General features: G+C 37.3%; 2 protein-coding genes across 2 annotated transcripts in view; both read right to left on the reverse strand.

Annotated features, from left to right (window-relative positions):
• SYCP2 (synaptonemal complex protein 2) overlaps positions 1-11687 on the reverse strand; it is a 32013-nt gene extending 20326 nt beyond the window's left edge. The window contains exons 1-16 of the mRNA XM_067307589.1: positions 11664-11687; positions 10873-11013; positions 10500-10628; positions 9431-9535; positions 8834-8858; positions 7648-7733; positions 6720-6808; positions 5673-5707; positions 4877-5019; positions 4744-4796; positions 3664-3709; positions 3329-3424; positions 2755-2815; positions 2426-2574; positions 1366-1440; positions 676-831 (exon numbers count right to left, since the gene is read on the reverse strand). Of these exons, the coding sequence (XP_067163690.1) occupies positions 676-831; positions 1366-1440; positions 2426-2574; positions 2755-2815; positions 3329-3424; positions 3664-3709; positions 4744-4796; positions 4877-5019; positions 5673-5707; positions 6720-6808; positions 7648-7733; positions 8834-8858; positions 9431-9535; positions 10500-10628; positions 10873-11013; positions 11664-11687 (1413 nt within the window). The remainder of the gene's footprint in view (positions 1-675; positions 832-1365; positions 1441-2425; positions 2575-2754; positions 2816-3328; positions 3425-3663; positions 3710-4743; positions 4797-4876; positions 5020-5672; positions 5708-6719; positions 6809-7647; positions 7734-8833; positions 8859-9430; positions 9536-10499; positions 10629-10872; positions 11014-11663) is intronic.
• Positions 11688-15859: 4172 nt separating this feature from the next.
• On the reverse strand, positions 15860-22724 carry PPP1R3D (protein phosphatase 1 regulatory subunit 3D). The gene has a single exon (XM_067307617.1). It carries the CDS (start codon positions 22155-22157, stop codon positions 21234-21236), a length of 924 nt encoding a protein of 307 aa, XP_067163718.1. The 5' UTR covers positions 22158-22724; the 3' UTR covers positions 15860-21233.
• Between the last annotated feature and the right edge of the window lie 250 nt (positions 22725-22974).

The raw sequence follows: 22974 nt of genomic DNA on the forward strand, positions 1-22974 counted from the left end.
AAGCAATGCTATGCACCCTCATCTTTTCCCCCATCCCTAGCATATCTGTAGCTAGTCCTAGTATAACTGTGCTACATTTATAACTTCACAGCTTTAGAGCTATGTCACACAAAAGAAACAGCAAGCTTCATGAATTTTGCTACTTCCACAATTTAGATCAGAGAATCACCTAGACATAGAAGCAGTCCCATGAAACTGATTGGAATAACCAGGATACAGAATTCATCTTGACAACCTCATCAGAGCTTTTTTTGTAAACATCAGTCTCAGTGAACACCTTGCCTATAGGACTTGCCTCTAATACAGCTATTACTATACCTGATCATTAACAAGTCTCCAAAGGCTATACTAGACTTATGCATACTGTAAAGAGACATAAGCACGTCTTGAAATATTCTAAAGAGAATTTTCAGAGCATAATGGTCTATTAAATAAAATTAACAATTGCTTTTTATCATGCTTATTTTGAAACTAACATTAATAATAGTGAGAAACCTTTTTTTGAAAAGAGATTTATATAGCTTTGTGTCAAGTAATAAAATTAAAACCTGCATAATTATATTCCAATTGTAAAATAACAAACAAGTAATTTTCTATATCATAAAGTACAATAGATATTTAAATTTACTTGTATTTTTGAGATAGTCTTTTCTGTTTTGATAACCCTACTCTCACCTTGGAGGAAACATCTTTGCATATGTCTTTGGTGTTCTTTTTATTTAGAGTCCTCAGGGTTGCAGAAAGTTGCTGGGTTTTGGAGTCACTGAATTCCTCTCCCACTTCAGCTTTTTCTTCCAAACATGGTGACAATTGACTTTCTGGTACCAGAACCTACATAATATTTTGAAGGAAAAAAAAAAAAAAGAGGTATTAAATATTTCTTTCCTTCTCTCTCTTTTTCTATACACATACACACACACAGACATACAGTGTATGTTTTAGACATACATATATAGTGTGTGTGTACATACATATATATTAATATATAAAAACTTCTTTACCCTAAGTATCACTTTCTGCACCGTAGATTTGGATAGGAACCTTACTGCTCATATATATTTATTTTGAAAAGCATCCAACTGTTACTTTGGCTAACAAGAACAGGCTACGAGATTACATTTGATTCACATGAAGAACTTCCCTTGTGTACATTTCTCTGAAGGACTATAATTTGCATATTTTTTCTGATTCTCTCCCCAGAGATGCAAACCTGATACACACATACTTACCAGAAATTACTTAACAGTAATTATCAGCATCTTAAAAGATCTATCAATAACGATGATCTTAAATTAGCTATTAACCAGAACAAACATAAAAATAATGCAAATAAGAAAACTATCCCAGCATACTGAAGTATAATACCTGTGATCCACTTTCATCAAAAACAACATGTACAGTTGTTTTGGCAACTGATGAAGACTGCTTCTTATTAAATCCCTAAAAAATGAAAAATCATCAATGTAGCATATAAACTTTGTTCATTTTTTTAAACAACAATCACAAAGGAAATTTTTAAGTCACAGAATGTAAATGTCTGAAATCAGGATAAAGGGGAAAATAAATTCTGCAAGTTGTCAGCAGCTGCATTCCTCATGAGCTCCTCAGCAAGAACTGAAGGCAGACTGGTTGCCACAAGCAGTAAGGAGTAGGCTACGGCTGGCTAAAAATTTTTGAACAAATGTTTTTCATTTTAAAATTCTAGTCTGTTACAATGATCCCTTTAGTCTTGCATGACAATTCTGAAGAAGAAAGACTGAAACCAGTGCATAGTATTCCCAAAGGTTAGGGCATTGATTTGAGATGTGGGAGATCCAGTTTCAAGTCTTTGATTTGAATGGGTCTTTCCCAATTGTTCTTATCAGAGCTTCTTCAGCTTCCCATAAATAACATTAACAGGGCCAAAGAAGGAGTCTGATGTTATAGTGGTTAGCGTGGGAGATTAAAGTTTGGCTTAACTCCCTGACCTGAATCAAGGAGATGGAGAATGAAAAGATGTGACAGAAACTAAACCAATGTTGAAATCAATCCAAAACTCATAAGAGTAAGTTCATAGAATGGCAAGCATGTTAGACATCCAGCTTGCAACGAGTCAGTTCCGAAAGAGTTCTGCATTTGTAAGCATCTACTTCTCATGCAGAACTTGACATTAATCTATCATATTGCCTTTACAGCCCATAAAGGGATTTTTCATTTAAAATGAATTCCTATAGCAATTCATTTTAAATCTTTTTATGCATCTGAAGGTTAACATATTAAGGGTAAATGCTGTTCTGTAGTGGCCATGGTAGTCAGGAACTGTATATAAACACACATTAATACATTTATAACAACATTTATATGGCAAGAGACATTCATTTTCAGTGAATAAAAAGAAAAGCTATTAAAAAGTGTTTAAATCTTACCTTACATTTATTTACCTTACCTTACATTTATGTACTCCATAAATCTTTCTGGTTACATCTTTGATTTCCAAGATAGAATCAAAATATAAAAAAAACTTCTCTCCTCCTTGATCACCCACACTCATCGGGCTTTTTAGACTTATTGTTAATAATTTCCTTGAATCTTTTTCTGAGCAAAAACAATATTTTAAAAGTACTTTCATTAGAATGTAATAACACTTCTATGTGTAATGTTTTAAATGGTAATTTTGCTTTTCTAAGAATTGAGTCAGAGCTCCAGGATTTTAACAATTTGAAAAGCCAAGTTAGTGTATAACAAACAATAGATTACATTCATGAGCGTCTGTACCTTCAAGGCTGTACTGTTCTACCTCTTCTTCTGGTATAATGACTGTTTCCCATTGATGATCCTTATATAAAAAATAGGTATTTTTGAGATAAAAATTTGTACTATATTACAGTTAAATTAAGTGCAGTGGTCACAAAGCTATTCAATGAGGACAAATTTTCAACTTTTTAAAGCCTCTGTTAGAAGAGATGACAACAAATATATATATCATTTATAACAGAGAATAACATTTCAGGACAGTTCTGGTAGAAATATTCATCTAAACAACTGAGTCTCATTTATGAGAGCTACTACTGCAACTTTGTAAAGGCCTTCTTATTCATATGTGCAATTATATGTTAAGATGTTCATAAAAACAGGACTAGAAAGTCATTACTTTGAAATTGTTTGATCTAAATATGTAAAAAAAAACAAAAACAAAAACCAAACCTAACAATGTAACAGCAACATCAATATAGTTGCAAATAAAACTTCCACATTTAATGTGGGGAAACAAATTTGATGTACTTGAAAAAAAAAAAAAAAAAGTCTACTGCCTCAGAAGAATCCAGTATGATGGACAAAATTAGCTTACAGCGTCATCTGCTGCCACATAGAAAGATATACTTCTACTACCAATGTTAAAATCAATCCAAAATTCTTCAAGATTTTCATCCAATGGTATCCGTAGCTAAAACACAAAAAGGTAACATGTAAGAGTAAGACATGAGAACAAAAATTTATAACAGCTAACATGCAGTTACGTCTTTGTGTTACAGTCTGAGCAAACTTTAAATACAGACATCTGTATATGCTTGAAAATAATCCTCATCTCATTTATTCCTTTTTTTTTTTCTTAGCTAGAAGACAAAAGCATACTTCATCTGACAAATAAAAATTAATGGATACATGATTAGGTCTGTAACTTACCTCATATTTATCAAGACTTGCTGATAAACACGGATATGTAAAAACCCTGTAAGAAAAGGATATTTTGTCAAACATTGTAAAAAGCTGTAAATAAATTTTGTGTACCTGAACAGAGCAACTGGATTGTGCTTTCAATACAAGACTTGTATACTTCAGAGACTAGGAGGTGAGGGCAATTAAAAGAACTGACACTTGATTGCGCTTCTTCCCCAAAAGACATGGCGTGAATATATCCTTACAATTAAAGCAGAAGAATAGGTCTCAGATCTCATTACTATGTTCATAGTTCTAGTTTATCTGCTGGTATCTTAACAATAGTGTTATAGTAGATATCCAAACTGAATATATGCTTGATATGAATAGATACCAGACAATCCCTTTGCTGTCATGACGTATAATGACATATAACGATGTAAGTAACATGCAGAGCATATTTGCATATAGACTCAAAGAAAGCTCATAGCTTCCTCTTCCTTTTTAGGTCCCTCTTCCCTAGCAGATATTCTCATTAATACTCTCATTGATCATTAGCTCAACCTAAGTATCCTAAGTCAACAAATAAAGGAATATATACCAACAGATTACTAGCTATTTTTAGATGATACATGTCTATTGAAATTAATGAACATCTCAGAATTTTGCAGCAGAGCTAAGCAGAATGCAAAAACCTATCCCTATTTATAAACGTTTATTAGAGAAACTGCAGCTTAGGCTTTGTATTAAGAACCTTGTCAAATGAATGTTTTTTGTTTAATGACAAATTCTTTCATACTCTTACATTAGCTAATAATCTGTAATGTAAATTTTTCCCCCAAACATGGAAGTTACGTACTTAACATCTAGATAAAGAAGACAATACCATTGGCTATGTGCCAAAAGACAGTGTTACTCAATTTATTTACTATTTAATATTTTAAAGTAGTACTCTGACTTTACACCACAGCAAAATTAGTCTTATCTGTCTGTACTACTATAATTCAGAGTTTATAGAAAGCAGATTTTTTGATAAAAAGGTCATCCCTGATTAATGGCCATCAGGTACAACATGAAAACATACTGGCTTTAAAATTTCTACTTTACCTTCTGCTGTCTCCAAGCATGCCATTCACCTGGTTAAGAAATTTTCTGCAGTCCTATTAAAACACAGAGAAATTTCTTGAAGAAATGTAACGCTAAATTTTACTTCCTTGGAAACAGATCGCATATGACTTACTGTTTCAAACTCAGAATCTTTAATTCCTTTAAACGCTTTGGACACAAACTCCATGGAAAACCACTGGCATGCTAGCTCTCCTCTTTGTTTTTCTGACGTCATTCTGCATAAAGCTTCTGTAATGGCTACTTGCAGGTCATAGTCTGCAGGTTATAATACATTTTACAGAAAAAGGAGCTTTAGAGATGTCTACAGCATAAAACATTTTATAGAAATAGTACTTTCAGAGATGCTACTGATTTGAAAAAAGTTATATAGAAGAAAGCGGTATTAGCAGCACTGGATTTTTCATATTACATATCATATATCCAGATATGTAACTCATAATGGATAAATAAAGAATTAAAGGAATAAGGATGACTAAACAATTTATTTTTCAGAAATAAATTTCAACCTAGCTATCAAGGAATGTTAGAGTAACACTACGTATATAAGAGATAAGAAGTTTCCAGCTTTCTAATCCCTGAATCTGGAAATTATTGGATGCCACAGTGACCCATTATAGAAATATCAGTATTACTAAACTAGCCAGCAGTTTGCTGTCCTCAAAGACTTAATTCGTTCTGATCTTTTGCTGTTTTAAAACTTCTATGCTAGGGAAGAACAGGAGAAAAACTCAAAGCTAGCCATACACTACATACATCTGAAGCATTCCAGATGGCAGATTACTTTCATGTAATATTTGCATTCTTCAAAGGACTATAATTACAACACTCTCCAACTTTGTCTTTTCAGGTTTTTTAATGGATGAGAGAAGAAGCTCAATATTAAATTGTTTACTAAGTCCTGTGCTCACCTCCAGCATCTAAAATTCTTCTACCCATATCACTCCTGCAAAATAAACAACATGTTCAATCAAAATATGACAGCAATACAAAGCATAGAGGAAAAATTTAAGTACAAGCTTTCAAAGCATGGGGCGAAACCCTAATTCCACTAAAATATTGGACTTCAAGGGGGTAAGTTTTTGACCTGCTAAGCAGCAGCAGTATTTCTAGTTCAAGACATAAGTATTTGAAAAAAATTAATAGTAATTATACCAAGAAATACATAGACGGTTTGAAGGATGCAGTTTAAAATAACTCTGTCTCCTTTCTCTTCACAAACAGCATTGTCTGTTAATCCGTACAATATGAATTATAAAGAAAAGGGAAATCTTCATTCCTATTCCTTCCCTTTCACCCACATTAAGTGTTAGGGCCCCAGTAAATCATCAGTTTCATGTCTATTAGAATGACCAGTGGTAAAACTCATATCTTGGAATTAACAAACAAACAACCTCCCTCACAAATCAAAAGGAAACCTTTATGTGACATGAAGAGGAACACATATCCCAAGTTCATGCAGCGCCTCCTGGAGTCAACTGACCCAAAAGTAATTGTAACAACTTATTTCACTGAGATGGCCTCCCAGTAGCAAACACTGCTGTCTGCCTCCTTTTCCCCACATTTCATACATCTGAAAAGCACCTCTGGGGAAGTAAATCACCCAATATAAACATATTAAAACTTTTCCAAAGATTTCTGTAAATAGCCTGTTCTTGCAGTGAGTGATTCACTGTGCCTTTCCAGAAATTCTTAATAAGAGTTTAATGATTTTAAGACAATTTGGATCAGGTGAAGCCTAACTCAGATTGAGAAAGAGACAATTTAGGTTTGTAATGGAGAATAACCTCTTTATAAGAGCAATTGCCAAGAGACACTACCACTGGCTACACAGCTGCAAATGCAAAAATGTCTTAAACAGCAACCTATCTGTAATCATTATAAATAGCCTCAGTCAAAACTCTTCCCAGCAACATAAACAACATAATCATATAAAAATTATACTGAAGACTATTTACATGACAAGCAACATTTCCTTCGCAGAAAATATCTTTTTCCTGGCATCTCGAGGCATGTTGTCAAGCATTAAATTAAGTTTTCTTACTACCTAAAAAAAAAAAAAAAAGAAGAAGAAAGGGAGTAGGTTAAATATAATGTAAATTGTTACAGTTCTTCATTTTGGGCCCACATAGCATATTTGATAAATATTAAGAAAGTAACATGTTTAGATAATTGCAAGACAAGAAAAGATAGCAATAGGTAGATCTGATCTTAAATTGTAATTATCTTAATAAACTACCTTAACTAACATCAATAAATTACTTTAATGTAAATATAAGTTATTAACAGGTTATGTTTCTTACTTGCAGATACAAGCATGGAAACAAATTTTCAGTGCTAGAGTTGTATCTGCAGTTGATTGCTGGACTAAAGTGTATCTTAAATTTGCATTAAAATGCCTCTGCTTTGAACACGGAGCCCTTACTGAAGACTTTTTTTTGCAACTTTACCTTTCTTTAAAGGAGAACAAAGACCTGAAAATGTGATGTTACTAAAGTAAATAGGAGAAATTCACAGTATGCTAGAGGTGTAGAAATTTTTAAGGAATTTATACACCAACAGTCTTAAAGCTACTCATAGCAATTATAACAGAGCATATTACTTCCAATGCTTTTATTTAGCTATCTCCCCAGAATCCTAGTATCACTGTTATGTAATTTATTGCCTAAAATGAAAATTTACATTAGTAAGCTGAAAGTAGTTAAGAACATACAAACGACAACAAAAAACACTCCCAGAGAAACATCAAATGATCCCTCTATACACTAAAGCCCTAGAAAATATTTTCCTTTTTGTAGCAACGGTACACTTAAAATATTAACTGGCTTTACAAAGTCTGTTAGAACACTAAACAAAAAACTACTGCTTAGAAAAAGGAATATTTACCTCCTGCTGAACATAAATATTAATTCTTACATCAGCAATGAGGGTACATGCTCTCAGTACAAAGTTTTCCAGTATTTGCATTTTACCTAATGAACAGTGGAAAAAAAAAAAAATGTTATCAAAAGTGCATGAAGGGTAGTTCCTCAGCAGCATTTGAAAACACAGGTTCATTTTCATTTAGAAATAAAATATAGTATGCTTTCCTTTCCATACACAATTACTGATATTTAAAAAGAGGCATTTTAAACTTCACAGCTCATATGTAAAACAGAATGGTTACTGCAATTCATAGTAAATACGGATCTTTTTAACGTTTCTATCCCTGTGCATCATATTCTGAAAGCACGAGTCCCCTGTGCATGAGATCACCTTTAAATTAAATATACTCAAATCAGTTCTATAACTCAGCTCTCTGAAATGTAATTTAGACCCTGGAATTGTACCTTCCCAAGGACAAGGAAATAAATCTTTCATTTTGACTGAGATCGCATAAAGGTCTGCAGTGACTTTCTACCACTAGTGCTATACTGAAGGGTAAGAAGAGTGCGATCTTACAACAACAAGGTCAAAAAAAGAACCAAGGACTACTGTGCTATGGCTAGCTACTACAGTAGTTTAGAAAAACTGTACTTTTTAAGAAAAACTCAGTTTAATTGCTGTCACTGAGGAGACTAGACTCTTTTTTATATTGATATAAGCAAGTTATTTTTCAAGAAATCTGTCAGTACAAAAAACTCAAACAATCAAAGGTACAGTTGACATTCAAGCTTGTTTCACATGAATCAGAAATAATATAGTCCTTTGGCTTGTGCACAGAATAAGCCTTCTTGAGAATAAGCCCTTTTCTATCATTGCCTATTAGCTGAAGCACATAGATCTGGTATATCTACATTAAATCAAGAAACTTTGTACCACCCTCCATTACATATATAGAACTGTTCTCAAAACTAGCTTGCTTTTAGAGGGCTCCATGAGTGTTCTTGCACTTCTTGGGTGTTCCCACAACAAATCTGGTAGCTGTGAAGTTTCAGAATGCATGATTCCACTGGACTTTGATTTTTTTAATTTTATTTTTTAAGACCAGCTTATTTCACAGTAATTGGAGTAATTTTAACAATGATAACTTTAAGGTGTTCTAAAGAGACATTTTTAATACAATATCTAGCGTATACATTTTTAAACTCACCTTCAGGACTGGTATCATATATAACCTACAATAAAAAAAACAACAAAATAAACATTTTGACACTGCAAATATTAAGACATAAAAATCAAGTGATGCGTATCTAAAACAGGTAATCAAAAAGCACCTAATATTTTACAGTTGTTTCATCCCTTAACGAGGGCCAAGTCTGGTTTCCTGAAATTGTATTTCAGTTAAACATACAGGAGTTGCTTCCCCAATAATAAAACATTTAGGCATGGACTTTTATTTAGGAACATGAGAAGTCTTGTGGACCTTATAAACTTTAGACAAAATCTTGTAGGATTAGGATACAGCATACCACCAACTTATGCAATAAAAATTGGACTGAGATGGATTTTTTTTTGTTGTTTATTAAACACCTATAAGATCTGATGAGTATGAATATGAGTAATAATGAGTATGAATACAGGCAAACTATTTATCCAAAAAGACTTGTAATATATTTCAGAACTCAGTGTAACATTAACTATAAAAGGAAATTAAATAGAAACATGTTTGAAAGTCTTTTTGTTGCTAAACTACTACTAATTTCCACAAATACGCGCTTAATGTATTTTATTATCAACATATTTTTACCAGCAATATGCCAAAGAAATCTTCAGCTAGACTTGTAAGCACTTCATTTTTCTCATTTCCTCTAAGGATCAGAACTTCTTTTACCTTTTCGAACCAATTGACCATGTAAAGGGAAAATAAAAGCAAATCAATCTTAATAGCATGAAAAAAGGACAATGGTTGGTATTATACATACAAAGTATACAAAGATTAGAAAACCCCAGTTATCAGTCTCCTGAGTGTACTTTAGTCCCAGACTGAAATTTTGTACATTAACTAAACAAATGTAAGTGATCTTAATCTAATGTGAGTCACTTCCACAGCTGACTTCTGAATACAAAAACTGAAGGTCCACTTTTGCAACTGCTCTCACAGACAAAAGAACTGAAAATGGATGATGGCTGAATGTGAATGTAATCATGAAGACATCACATCTCTTAATTTTTTTTCCTTTCTTTCTTTTTTCTTTTCTTTCTTTTTTCTTTTTTTAAATAAAAGCACTTGAGAAGGCAATTCAGTAATCATCATCTCTGGACACTGTCATTAATTTTGTTCAGTGAAATCTTTGGCGAAGGCAATAAGCAAGTGGTCTATATTTTTCAGTATGTTTATTATTCTAAGTAACAAATGATTAATGCATTTAATATAAACATTGAAATAACACAAAATAATTAGAACAGCGCTATAAGCTGTTGAAAGAAAATGTACAATGCTGCTGTTGTATTAACAAAAAATTTATTAAATTGCACCAGAAAAGTCCAAATCATGACCAGAAAGCAGTGTAGTATGCTCATATAAAAAGAGATAAACACTTACTGTATCTGCTATAAGCATATTTAAATTAATTACATACTGCATAACCTGTGAAATCTCCACTGTATTAGAGGAGCACCACTTTATAAGGAGTTGCTCTTTTGTCAAAGAGCATTTAAATCTGATTAATACTTTTTGATAAATTGGAAGAAATTCTTAATTCAGAAATAATTGCAGACTGAACTGAATACTAAGCTATTCAGCACTGAAGCATTATTTAGGTATGCTTCATTAATTTTTTTTTTTTAAGTTACATATGCTTTATGGTTATACTTATCCTTTCAACAAGACCGTATTTCATCATTGCTGGGAGCCCATCTTCGCCTGCTATGCTGATTTTTTTCCCACATTTCTGAAAAGAACTTAGTAAAGTTGAAATATTTTTGACTTCTTGTTTGTCAAGTTCCTAAAACAGAAGTTATAATATAAGCTTTAATGTATAGTTCTAAAAGAATCTATACTTAATTAACGAGATGCCTTTTTGTTCTCAAAAGTCACCTTAATTACTCCTTGAAAGAGAGGTTTCATTCTTAAATTTTATTTCCATTTTTCAATTGAACTGCTGGTATAAACCAAGCCAACTGAAACAGTATATATTTTTTTGACTATTACAATAACAGCATAAACCTCTGATGTAATGATTACATTACCCGACACAGAAGCTTGTCTAATTTGTTGACAAACTGTTTGCTGCATTTATGAGAGAGATTTTCACAGTCTTTTGTTTGCAGAAAATGTTCTAATAATTGGAAATCTTTTTTCCTTGTAGCTTCATCAATTAGCTTTTCCAACTGTCAGAGTAAAAGAAAACAGAGCAACTGTATTTCTGCATGGCCAAGATTTGATATAAGTTTTTATCTAGTTATCTGCTGGACTCTAAGTGAACATACCAAATCACTAAACCAGTAAATGTAAAAACTGAAGTACAGAACTCCATATCCAATACATTAATCATACAAATGCTTATTCACTGAGGTTTTTTTTATTTGCTAGCTTTTCCTAACTGGACAGTTTTTCTTTCCTTGTATTACAAATAGGCACTTGCTCGTTGTGTTAATATCCCTTCCTTAGTACATTTAATATTTTGCATTTCTAAGTTATCTATCCGTGACTTTAAAAGATACTAATATATTTATTAATGACGCCCGCCTTTCTCATCTATTTTGCTATTCTTTTTAAAGCAGTTATAAACTGATTTTAACATTTTTGATCCTAGGTACCATCCCAACTGATTCATCAATTGCATATCTTTTATCAATAATTCCAATTCCTCTTGCTTTTTATGCAGCTTAGCACTGATACAGTCAATGAAAAAAATTCTTCTCGCCACATTCTCTGCCATACTGCAATTTTTACTTCTAATTAAATACTAGAAGAGGTTCTTTAAGCTAGCAGTAATTAAAACAATCAATACTCATTTTCTTACTTTAAAATTACATACCTTCATCTCATTCCGTGCTGCCATTTTGGCAATTCATCTATTCAGCTGCATAACAAGGGAATAATCATCACTTGACCAAGAATCAATTCATTAATGTAGACTTCCAGACAATTTTAAAATCAGTTTTGCAAACATAGTGTCAAAAATTAAAACAAGCAAGATATATTACAAATTCAAAAATTTGCCAGGAGTACAAATACTATTTATTTAAGGAATTAAGCTACCATGGGATATAAGGAAATGCCCTTACATGCATTTGGTTAAAATAAGAAAAGGCAAAGCAAACGGTCAGCTTCGACAGTGGAGGCATGGGAGGTTCTGCAGTGGACTTCATTATACAAAAATACAAATACATAAAAGGGGCAAGCAGCAAGATAGCAAAGCATACTGCCAACATGAGGTTATTCAGAACAGGTAAGTTAACAGCCAAACGTGAAGAACTGCAGAAGGGCCTCATTATAAAATGGCAGATGAAATCATTAAAGAAAAATGTGAAGCATATGGGGAAAAAGCCATCCTAATTATATCTATAGTGACAGGCTCTGAAGTGACTACTACCAGTAAAGAGCAAGATCTTGGGACTACAGTAGTTAGTTTTCAGAAAACATCAGTTTAAAGCTCAGGAGTAGATAAAATTATTTAGTTTTCAGAATTAACAAAGCAAAAACATTTTTATACTGTGTATAAATTCATCTACATCTTGAATTCCTCATGCAGTTCTAGACTCCCCATCCCAGAAACTCTATAAAGTAGAAAAAGCACAAAAAAAGAGAGAAATAATGATTAAACATACAGAGCAGCTTTCATAAAAGTGATGGGGGAACTCAGAATAGAGGCTGCATTCTTAAGTAACACAAAAAACAAGAAACGTGGGGTGTTTTTTCCTACTTTCCAACACAAGAATGCAACAGGCTTCGTTGAAGCCTTTACTGTCACCACACAATTCTCTCATCTCCTGCCTAGTCAGGGAAAACAGGAGAGAAAAACAAAAACCCTATTTCCAGGCGCCTCCTTGTCAACGAGGGAGAGACACGCCCGCTCTCAAGACACACACAGTCACCGGCATCTTCCCCAAGAGCCTGACTACTGAGAGGAAAACTCCCCATCGCACCTCCCCAGCGGCGTCGCGCCCCGACAGGGGAGCAGCAGGCCGCAAGCAGCCCCTCAGCAGCATGGCGCACCTCAGCTCACCTCACCGCACGGCACGCGGCCCTCCCCTCCCCGCCGGAGCGAAAGAGGCGCCAATTCCCGTCGGCCAATCACGTCCAGGTACGAAGGCCTCCAGCCAATGAGCGCCCTCGAGAGCTTTCCGGGGGCGGGACGTGGGGGGCAGCGTGACGGCTGCTCCTCCTCCCTCCGCTCTCTCGTGACGCCACCAACCAATCAGCGGCTGGGGAGGGGGCGGTGCTGGGCCGAGGCCGCGCTGAGGAGGGGAAGGCGGGCACCGCCCTGGCGGCTGTGGCGCTTCCCGCCGCGGCGTCGCGCCCCGCTGAGGAGCTGGGGCGAGGTGCGGCGCCGCAGCTGCCTCAACCGCCGAAACGGCCCCCCCATCCCCATTCCCCCCCAGGGGTGGAGCGCGAGCCCGCCTCAGCGAGCGGCCGGGGCCTGGAGAAGCCCGCGAGGCGCCGCCCGCTGTTTCCGCCGGAGGAGCCGTGTCGCAGTCAGGTCTGAGGCGACGTGACTGCAGAAGGGGCGGGAAAATCCCCCCCGCAAAGGAGAGGCCCGTCCCGGGGTGTTACTAATGCCCACTATACCCGTCCCGGGGTTTTACTAATGCCCACTATACACTCGTGCCCCACCTTATCAAAGGGCTGCACAGGTGGCTGCATTTGTGTAGGACCACTAATGTCCTGCTTGTTTTATATCACAACGTGTCTTTATTGATAGCCAGTATTTAAAACATGCTCATGTCATTGCTTAGTGTAGAGGAGAGTTTCTGGACATGCATTTGATAAACCAATGTACATCATTCAAAACTGTAATTCAAAAACGTTTTCACTACCATCAGGTGCACAAGCGGGTAGAATAGTTACCGAAACCACAAAACTGTTACCGATAATGGGCCTGTATTGACATTCATGGTCTTTATTATACACAGGGAACTGGCTAACACATTTAAATTAAATCTAACAGTTGGATTAATACCAACTGTGTTGTAAATAAAATAATAATGCCACTAATTTTCTAAAAGGGGAAAACAATACCATAAATGACAAAAAAGCTGTACAGAAATTGTTCAAAATACCACCAGATGTCACTATAATTCAAGTAAATGACAATTGCTATGAGAATTTAAGTATCTCTACTGAGGAGTTGACTTCATAGTAAAGATGAGTGCTGAGCATTTTGCGGGAGGCATATGCACCTAAAAGGATTAACTGTAGCATTAACTGCTATCACATTTTCTGTTGGGATAGCTTTATTAAAAGATAAATGAGTGGTTTGAAGCACATCTCTAGAAGTACAGCTTTATTGAGAAACCTACTAGGGACAAAATTTTGCATGAGAAACTTGGAGCCTCAGAAGTTTTCTATAAAACTGTACTGAATTCTATTTTTACCATACGAAGTAGAAGTAAATAAAAGCTAATTTATTGCTTCCCTTATGAGTCACAGTAGAGTACACACATGCTCAGACTATCCACAGATTCATATCTTTTAAAGAAAACAGCCTTCCTCATTCCATAATAAAAGCCAACCATAAAGAAGGGGAGGACAACTCGATCATACACTTTCCCTCCTGCACCAGGTACATGCATCTTTGCTCTTATAATTATGTCTGACATGATTGAGAGGCTGCTCTATGTTCATGTCTAATTCTTTAACATTTGTTTTGTTTAGCAGAGAGAGATAAAAGGTTGACAGAAAGCAGACTTTTCATTCAGTTTTGCATTAAACAGACTGGAGAAAGCAACAAAAGCTGTCAGCTCTCCTGTGCACATACAGCTACAAGGACTTGCACAAAATGCTGGGAAATACCTTTCAGTTCCCATATCCCAACATTCATATTGAAAATATATTTTTTCCTCTCTGAGGCTATTTATGAAAAAATACAAAAGTTAAAACTTCACATTCTGAGTTCAATGACCCTTCTGCAGACAATTCCTTTGGAAGGGATTATTTGGGCATAAAAAATTCTTAAAAAGCGCAGAGAAAAAGGAAGCAAAATTGTCTTTAGTACTCTGTACAGGAACTCTTTATTCACTATAGTAGCACAAATATTTAACTTCATTAGAGATACTGAAATATATCATAAAGTCAATATAATCAATCTTTGGCACAGCTGCTGTTGTATGTAGAACTAAGAAGGGTCAAAAGCATTTATGCCAAACAGTTTTAATATCAAGTATCAGCAGAAATAGTCGCAGGTCTGAGATCACAAGCAGAAGGCCAAATCAGGAAAGAAGCTAGTTCTAACATTAGACTCCTGCTGACAAATGAGTAATCATTTAGACTTGCCGTTCTGTGTCTTTAATAGGCAAATCTGGAAAGTACATGCAAGTGTTAAGCACTGATGAAACACTAAATTAAGTACTGTAGTTGCAATAGAGTATTCGAAGCTAGAATCTAATGTTTTTCTTTGTAAGATAAAGACAAAGAAACTATGAATTTGAAGTTACATGTAAAAAATAACATCTGTATTAGAAATAACACTAAGTATCTGTAAGATAAACCTGACTGTTGGATGTTCACAGCTAAAGCTGTGCCAAAGTCTTGAAAAATCAGTTCAGCGAAATAGTATTGATATTTTTATTTCTGGCTATCTAGATATACAGAGATCTTGGATGAAATAAAGGAATTAGAATATCCTGCCCTTAAATACTCTGAATTGTGGTGTTTCTTTGATATGTGTGCCTGCACACTCACACAATACATGCTAAAATAAATTCATGTTGTTTTCAAGTGATCTGTTAAAATCAAAGATCACTATCTTTATCCCTTGCTGGTCTCCTGGTTAGTCTACACAATGATTACCATATTTATTTCTAGGTGATGCTTAATATTGTATCTTAGTGGATAAAGTAACAACAGTGAAGGTGGTACTGCTAGTTCTGATTCAGATCAATAGTATAGGAAAAGGGGAAAACAAGAGTGGCACTCTCCTTTATGCATCAACATGCATATATATATTTTTATATATATATCACATTATCTGTGTACTTTATAATAAAAATGACACTGAAATTCTAAAACAACTTAATATAAACACTCGCATGTATTTAATTTGTCATTTGCAATAACCATCTTTATCCCAAACAAATTTGACAATGAAATGTCAAAGTATTAACACTGATTACAAAGTAACTGGTAATATGTCTGTATTAATTATGTCTTCTAATGAAGTATCTCCATTTTCCATTAAAAGAAACCTCACAACAGATTATTCAAATCTTGAACTGTATCAAATAACTGCTCAGCATTGAAGGAGATGCATTTCAGAGGATAAATCAGAATTCACATTTAAGAATTACTACAAGTTAGAGTCACTTACTGTAGATATGAACAGTCTCTTAACATACCCTATGTAGATATATTTTAATGAAACCTGTGAGTGAAAACAACATGGTCTGAAAGGAGACAAAAACTGCAGCAACAGAAACAAGAACAACAAAATGAGGAAAGAATAACACAATTGTGAGGCTTAGAAATTAAAGAGAGAAGAAGAGTCTATAGCACAGTTCTGGGAAGTGTTCCTAGAAGACAGACTCTTTTCCTTATAACCACATTATAATCAACTAGCAGATTGCCTTTTTCCAACATCAGATTTTAATCCTATATGCACAGAACTCCTTGGTGAAATGACAGCAAATTCCATGTAAGAAGCAGCAGCATGGTCATTTTTGTGGTTATACAGACTAATCACTGTAATTCTTTTCAAGTGCTGGTCATTTTTTAGCAATTATTGAACCCACCCACCATATTTTCTAATGTGGGTACGTTAGTCTGTAAGCAATAACTCAGCACTGAGTTGCCTGATGACCAGTGCTGTCTAACAGGAGTACCACTAAGCAAAGACAACAAAAACAGTGGAACACTTTTATGACAATCTCTTGTATTAAAATAGCAATAATTTTATTATTGTTTTTAAATGAATTAAGCACTTCACAATTTTACAGTTCTTCACTAAAACAAAATGACCTTTTGCCTAGTTTATGTGCTTTATTGACATATTGCATAATGTATTTTATTCTGGACAAGACATTTAATCAGGAAAGACAACTCCTTCTCATTTACACAGATTCCATGTGTTTGTTTAAAAAATATGCTTGAAAGAGCCCTGAAATTATGGACTACTACACATTCATTTATCATATGACTATAATACATTTTTTTTAAAGTGCATTATATGACAGTAACCTCTGTGAAGAATTAACTATTACAAAATCCTGGTTATAAGGGAAGTGCTCAGTTTGAACACAGTGCAAGAAGTCAAGTTGCCCTGAGAATTTATAAAGGTGGTCATAAGTTTACCATCATGATAGGTACCTGTTACCACTACTTAATGGCTTACTATCTTGTCAACTAGAATCCTTTTGATTTTCACTATTGAGTGTGGAAATGTGACATGAGTCAGCTCTAATGTGTGAATATTAACAATTTAGGAGCACCTTAAAGAAAAGCTTTTTCATATACAGAACTAAATTGAGAGATTGCTTTCAGTTCTATGATAAGTTAGGCCTGCTTAACTCAGAGTCAGCAATGCCAAACAACTGATTTACTAACAGCTACTTTCAATTCTTCTCCAGCAGTGCAAGACAAGCAAAGAGATAAAGGCAATCTTGGAATAATACTTTAATACTGAAGATTTTGCACGTGCAAATACTCTGAGAGGTTGCAGAAGGAAGACAATACAAATCAAACTCATACTGCTGAGCCATTCAGTTCTGCCCTCTCTCTGACGCTGATATACATGACATTAACCTTTAAACTGATAGCCTGAGCTTTACAAAATCTGGCTCTGTCTGCAATAACACTGAGATTTTGATGTTTGCTAGCACATGAATGAGTGTCTCCCAGAAGATGGCCACAGGATATTTCTACCAATAAGTCAAGTATTGTATTGGGTTCCAGCAACATCCGTGGTAAATTGGTGTTCAATACCAGTCTCAGAAAGAGATTTTTTAGTGGTGTGCTGGGAGGCAATGCAGTGTTCTGGCAGATGGAAGAAATATGGTGACTGGGGGAGGAGAGGGGGAACAACACTTTAAAACAGCGCCTTTTATTCAACATGAGTAATTCTATGTGTGTGTTCATTGTCTTCTTTTCAGACAAAAATATAAAACTCCATTTCTATAGACTTTACCAATACTAGATAAACTCTAATGAAATTACTTAAGTGAGCAAGTTTCACCAAAGTAATGGAACAAAATTCAGTTTATACCAAGATTCTTCCGCAGTCACTGAAGGTGTGATTCATCTCACCTGACTATGTCTACAGAACCTGCTTGGCATAATTTGGCATGGTTTGCACTAATGCTAAGAATTACGTTATGTCTGAACTAGTCCCCCGATGTTATCCCTGCATTCAGTGGAGACAACAGTTTGTCTACTGACTATATTGACTACATCTCCATCGACTATAAAGAAAGTTTAGAGTGAAGAGTTTAGATGTATATGTCATATATGGTCATACATTATTTAGTCCTATGAAGCCAGCCATAGAAGGCAACAAACCTTACAATTTGATAGTGCCCCATCTTACAGAGCTGCTTATTTTTTTCTGGCATACGAGGAAGACCAAACTTCTCAGTTCCCTGTATTTGTTCTTCCAGGACACAAGTGCTGCTCCCAGATTGGTGATGGTCACTCCTGTGATCCAGATGCAGGAAATAATGCAGGTGGATTGAAAGTCTACAGCAGCCCTTCAATCTGTGTAGTAGGCAATCGCACCTCATCCCCATCTCAGTGCTCTACCTGCCTTAGACCTAATGGTTATGAAATACCCAGATAGAGTAGTTGTGTTACTCCTTCAAAACCATTTCAGCCTAAACTTACAACCTCAGAGTGCTCCAATACAAAACTGAAGTACTAGCGGCATTCATTGTCTCTTAAATGGACTGAACACTAACAAAGAAATGATGAATTTTAACCATTCCCTAGTAATAGATAACCACTGACACACATGTAACCGAACCCTACATATGCAAGCAATAAAACCTGTTGTTACTAAAGGTAGGGAGGCTTATAATAAGAGCAATAATCAGAACCTGACTTTCAGAGGCAGAAGGTACTTGCAACTCAAACTGAATTCAAGCACTGACAAGTGCCCAGTACAGCTGAAAATAAGACATTCAAAATACACCTTGTATTTCTGCTGCTATACTGAATAACTATGTAACTTATATAAATCAGCTCTATGATTTTTGAATGCTTCACTTAGTTTAGAAACCAAAAAGGCATATAAGCAGCCACTCCAGTAACAGCAATTGCTAACAGAAATGACCATTCAAATTAGAGTGTGAAAACAAATATATGAATTTCAAATTTTATCAAAAGAGTTTTTTGGAATAAATCTCTCACCTACTGAGATGACATCAAAGCAAAGAACACATTTAATTACCCTAGAAGGCTGGCTAACTACCCTAATACATGGAAAGTATTTCTAATTCAAGAATTTTGTTTTGAAATCAATTTCAGAGCTGTTTACACTGGACAGCAGGTATGAAAGAAACTATAAACATGTTGCAATTCAAAATATATAGAACGAAATGCCAAATACAGAAGTCCAAATTAATTGGCAGAGGGTTACTTCTATCCTGCAACATGACAACACAGTCAATTCTCAGTTGTTTCAAACTGGACTGAGTTTCCTCAGTACTTTGAAGAGATGCTCAGCAGCTCACAGAATCATCACTCATGACTTCAGGCTCTGAAAGCCACAGATTAATGGAACTGGGCAACTAGTTCCCTTGAAATCCTGGCCTCGTTAAATGGGCATCACAGCTAAGTAATTACATTAAGTTGCCAAACACATGATGCTTCTTGGGGTTTCTGCAATTCCAAAATGAGCAAATGGGCTTTTTGGACTAATATATACTTGGCTGTGTGTTGCCTACAATCTTGATTTTAAAAATAATCTGTGATTTTGGTGAATAAGCAGCAATCCAAAATAAGACATCTGAATATGTGGCATGATTTTCATAATATAATCCTTCTGAAAAGCAGCTCTTCTAATATACCCAGCCAAGCGGTTTTGAAAACTTATGCTATACTTAAAAAGCTAAACTTTGCATGCAGTGAAGAATATGCATTAAAACATTCATGGACAATTTTTTATTTACTAGATTTCCTCAGCAGGAAAGTAGCATAGCAATAAGCTACGTATTGGGCAGACTGTTCTGTGTTACTCTGCTCTCACTGCTGCAAAATTCTGTTTGTGGATCCATGTAAGCACCAATTTACCAGTAAAATCATCATTTTCCTTTGAAGTTCCCATTTTGTGTTCATAGGACAGTCGTGGAGTTGAACTAGTTTTTAATCAGTAGTAGTTGATTAGAGAGCTCAAAAGTGCTGCTGCAGTAATACTGGGACACGAGGGAACAGGGATTTGGGGTTCTAGCATTCTATTCAAAGGCTCTGCGACCAGCTCACTGCACCGTCTTTATAGTTTGCCTTTCATACCCATGTCTTGATTCATAAATTTAAAGTTTCTGGTAAGGGTGTAAGATCATTAGCATTCATGTAGTGCTTTGAGATCTTCAAGGGTAACTGCAACACAAGTGCGAAATCGCTCTAGTTTCCCTTAATAAAAACAGTTGCACAAGGAAAGGAGAATTCCATTTCCCTGGAGAAAAAGCCTACTTGTACATCACCCAAAAAAGATGAGAACTTCCCCATAGTCAGCCTTATATACACTTAAATCACTCCTGCTGCCTATAGCAAACATTGGAGATGAGAAAAGGCACATGGTTAAATCCCCCCCCCCTTTTTTTTTTTTTAAGGGAAACAGAGGAGCAGCTGGGACATTTTCATGTTGTTTTAACTCATAATTACATTTCTTTAATTAACAAACTAAATATTAATAGAAATACTTAACGTGGCTAAAACGTTAAAAAAAATACTTGTATAAATACAAATACTTCCCTACAGTGGCTGCCATCCAAATTTTGCTAAGCTGGAATAGTGCCCGGACTTGGTGAGCTAATATAAACAAAAATAGAAATAAAAACAGTAAAGCCACACTGTCCATTTAAAAAAACAGACAGTACAAAATGGTAAAGTAGACTGGTTACAAGTATTTTATGCAGTCCAGAATACTATTAGCAACATAAAAGTTTCTTTCTTTGCTTTTGCATATTTAGTCTGACAGCATCCCTCTGAACCATTCTGCACTGATTCACACACTACAAGAAATCACGTGGGCTTTCAACGGATGTAACTCGGTACACATTTTGGCCCTTTATACTTTCTGAGAGGTTTAGAACAGTTTGTACACATCGTTGACTACCTTCCTGTTCTGAAAGGCTTTGCCAGGTTTCAGAAAGGAGGTTGTAGGCCATAGGAGCACAGAGCAATGCGAGGGATGAGAATAAGGCTATTCAAAAGCTGCTCTGCATCCCGTTTCTTTTGCTCAGATGAAGTGGATCCAGCTCTCCTCACATTCTCTAGGCATCTTAAGGGGGTAATTCCGGCAGGTAAAACTGTAGTTTTTGCCTCTGTTGTTATCCCAATACTCCTGCCCGTTGACTTGGTATCTTGCTGCAAATTGGACTACAGAGCACAGCTGAAGGAGGAAAGGAGGTACAGGGAGAAAAAAAGTGAAAACATCAACCTGAGCTTGCCCATTTGTCCCAGGGATGCTATTATGCCAATGAGCACACACTTCATGGAGGCTTTTCCACTGATTGAAGGTGTATCGCACAGACACCTGCTTCTCAAAAGCAATATTACAAACTTGGATGGTGCCACTGAGCCCCAAATCTGAACTGGTCACTCGTTCAAGACACACCTGCTGCTCCTGAAGTCGGACAGAGAAATCCAGACAGTCCGCAGGCTGCTGGAAGTCGGGCACCAAGCACTGCATGGTGAACTCCAGGTCCAAGCTGCTGCCCCAGAGGTCTGAGTTTATGGAGAGCCTGGAAAGGACATGCAAGGGGATTGACGGATCCTCTCCCGTCTGGAAGACTTTCACTTCAGTCAGCTCCAGGCCCAAAGCATCAGCAAATCTCACCCTGTTCATACGACCCTCGCATCCTGCAACTTGGCACTGCACTCCTGCTCGCTTTCTTCTTTCAGGTGATGTAGGCAAAGACCTCGCTCGGCGGCGTATGATAGGCCGCAGCGCCGGGTCACAGCTGGTGGCCGTGCTGCTCTGCGGCCGATTCGGTGGCGAGCCCCCCTTGGCCGGGATGCTGCTCAGAAGAGTCACGCTGCTGCTGGTGCGAACGGCCTGGGGCTGCTGCTGCCCTCGGCCCGGCGCGGCCTCAGCCCGCAGCATGTTCTGATAGAGATCAGAGAGGTAGCTGGGGCTCCTCCGAGGACCACGTACCTCCATCCTTAGCCGATGGCGAAGGGCTGAGGTGGACACCGCAGATGCCGAGGCCTGCCTCTCGGAAGCAAGTAACTTGGGAACGACGGCCGGAGCAGGAGGGTAATGGGAGTTATCGTGCCAGCTGCTGCAAGAATCCACGGAAACACGTAACTTGGGAGCGACGGCCGGAGCAGGAGGGTAATGGGAGTTATCGTGCCAGCTGCTGCAAGAATCCACAGAAACACCTAACTTGGGAACGACGGCCGGAGCAGGAGGGTAATGGGAGTTATCGTGCCGGCTGCTGCAAGAATCCACGGAAACACCTAACTTGGGAACGACGGCCGGAGTGGGAGGGTACTGGGAGTTATCGCAGCGGCTGCTGCAAGAACCCACGGGAGCAAGGCGGTCTTCCGCGGCGAAGGGCAGCAACCCGGACGCTCCGGCAGCAGCTGGCAGGGCCCCGGCGGCTGGCGCATCGGCGGGGCAGGACGAGGGCCGCCTCGCTGGCTGCCAAAGTCGCGGCTCTGCGCTGGCTGGCGGAGCCGCTGCACAGGCTGCAGAGGCATTCGAGGCTATCGCCCCTGCTGCTGGAGGCTGCCGGGCGGCGCGGCGCGGCGGAGGCAGGCTCGGTGCTGCGGCCCGAGGGGGAGGGGGCCGCGCTCGGGGGCTCCACAACCCGCCCCGGCGCCCGGCCGAGCGCCCGCAGCCGCCCCGCTGCCCGCGGCGCCCCCCGCCTCCGGAGCCCCCCCGCCCTCGCCAGCAGCGCATGCGCGGCCCCCTTCCCCCGCAGCCAATCAAAGCGGGCCGCCCGGCGCGCGCGCACTAGCCGGAGTGACGCCGC

This window comes from Apteryx mantelli, chromosome 18, assembly GCF_036417845.1.
Source record: "Apteryx mantelli isolate bAptMan1 chromosome 18, bAptMan1.hap1, whole genome shotgun sequence".
Taxonomy (NCBI): domain Eukaryota; kingdom Metazoa; phylum Chordata; class Aves; order Apterygiformes; family Apterygidae; genus Apteryx; species Apteryx mantelli.

Excerpts from the sequence above, each read along its gene's own strand:
- PPP1R3D (XM_067307617.1), bottom strand. The coding sequence starts at position 22,157 with ATGGAGGTACGTGGTCCTCGGAGGAGCCCCAGCTACCTCTCTGATCTC.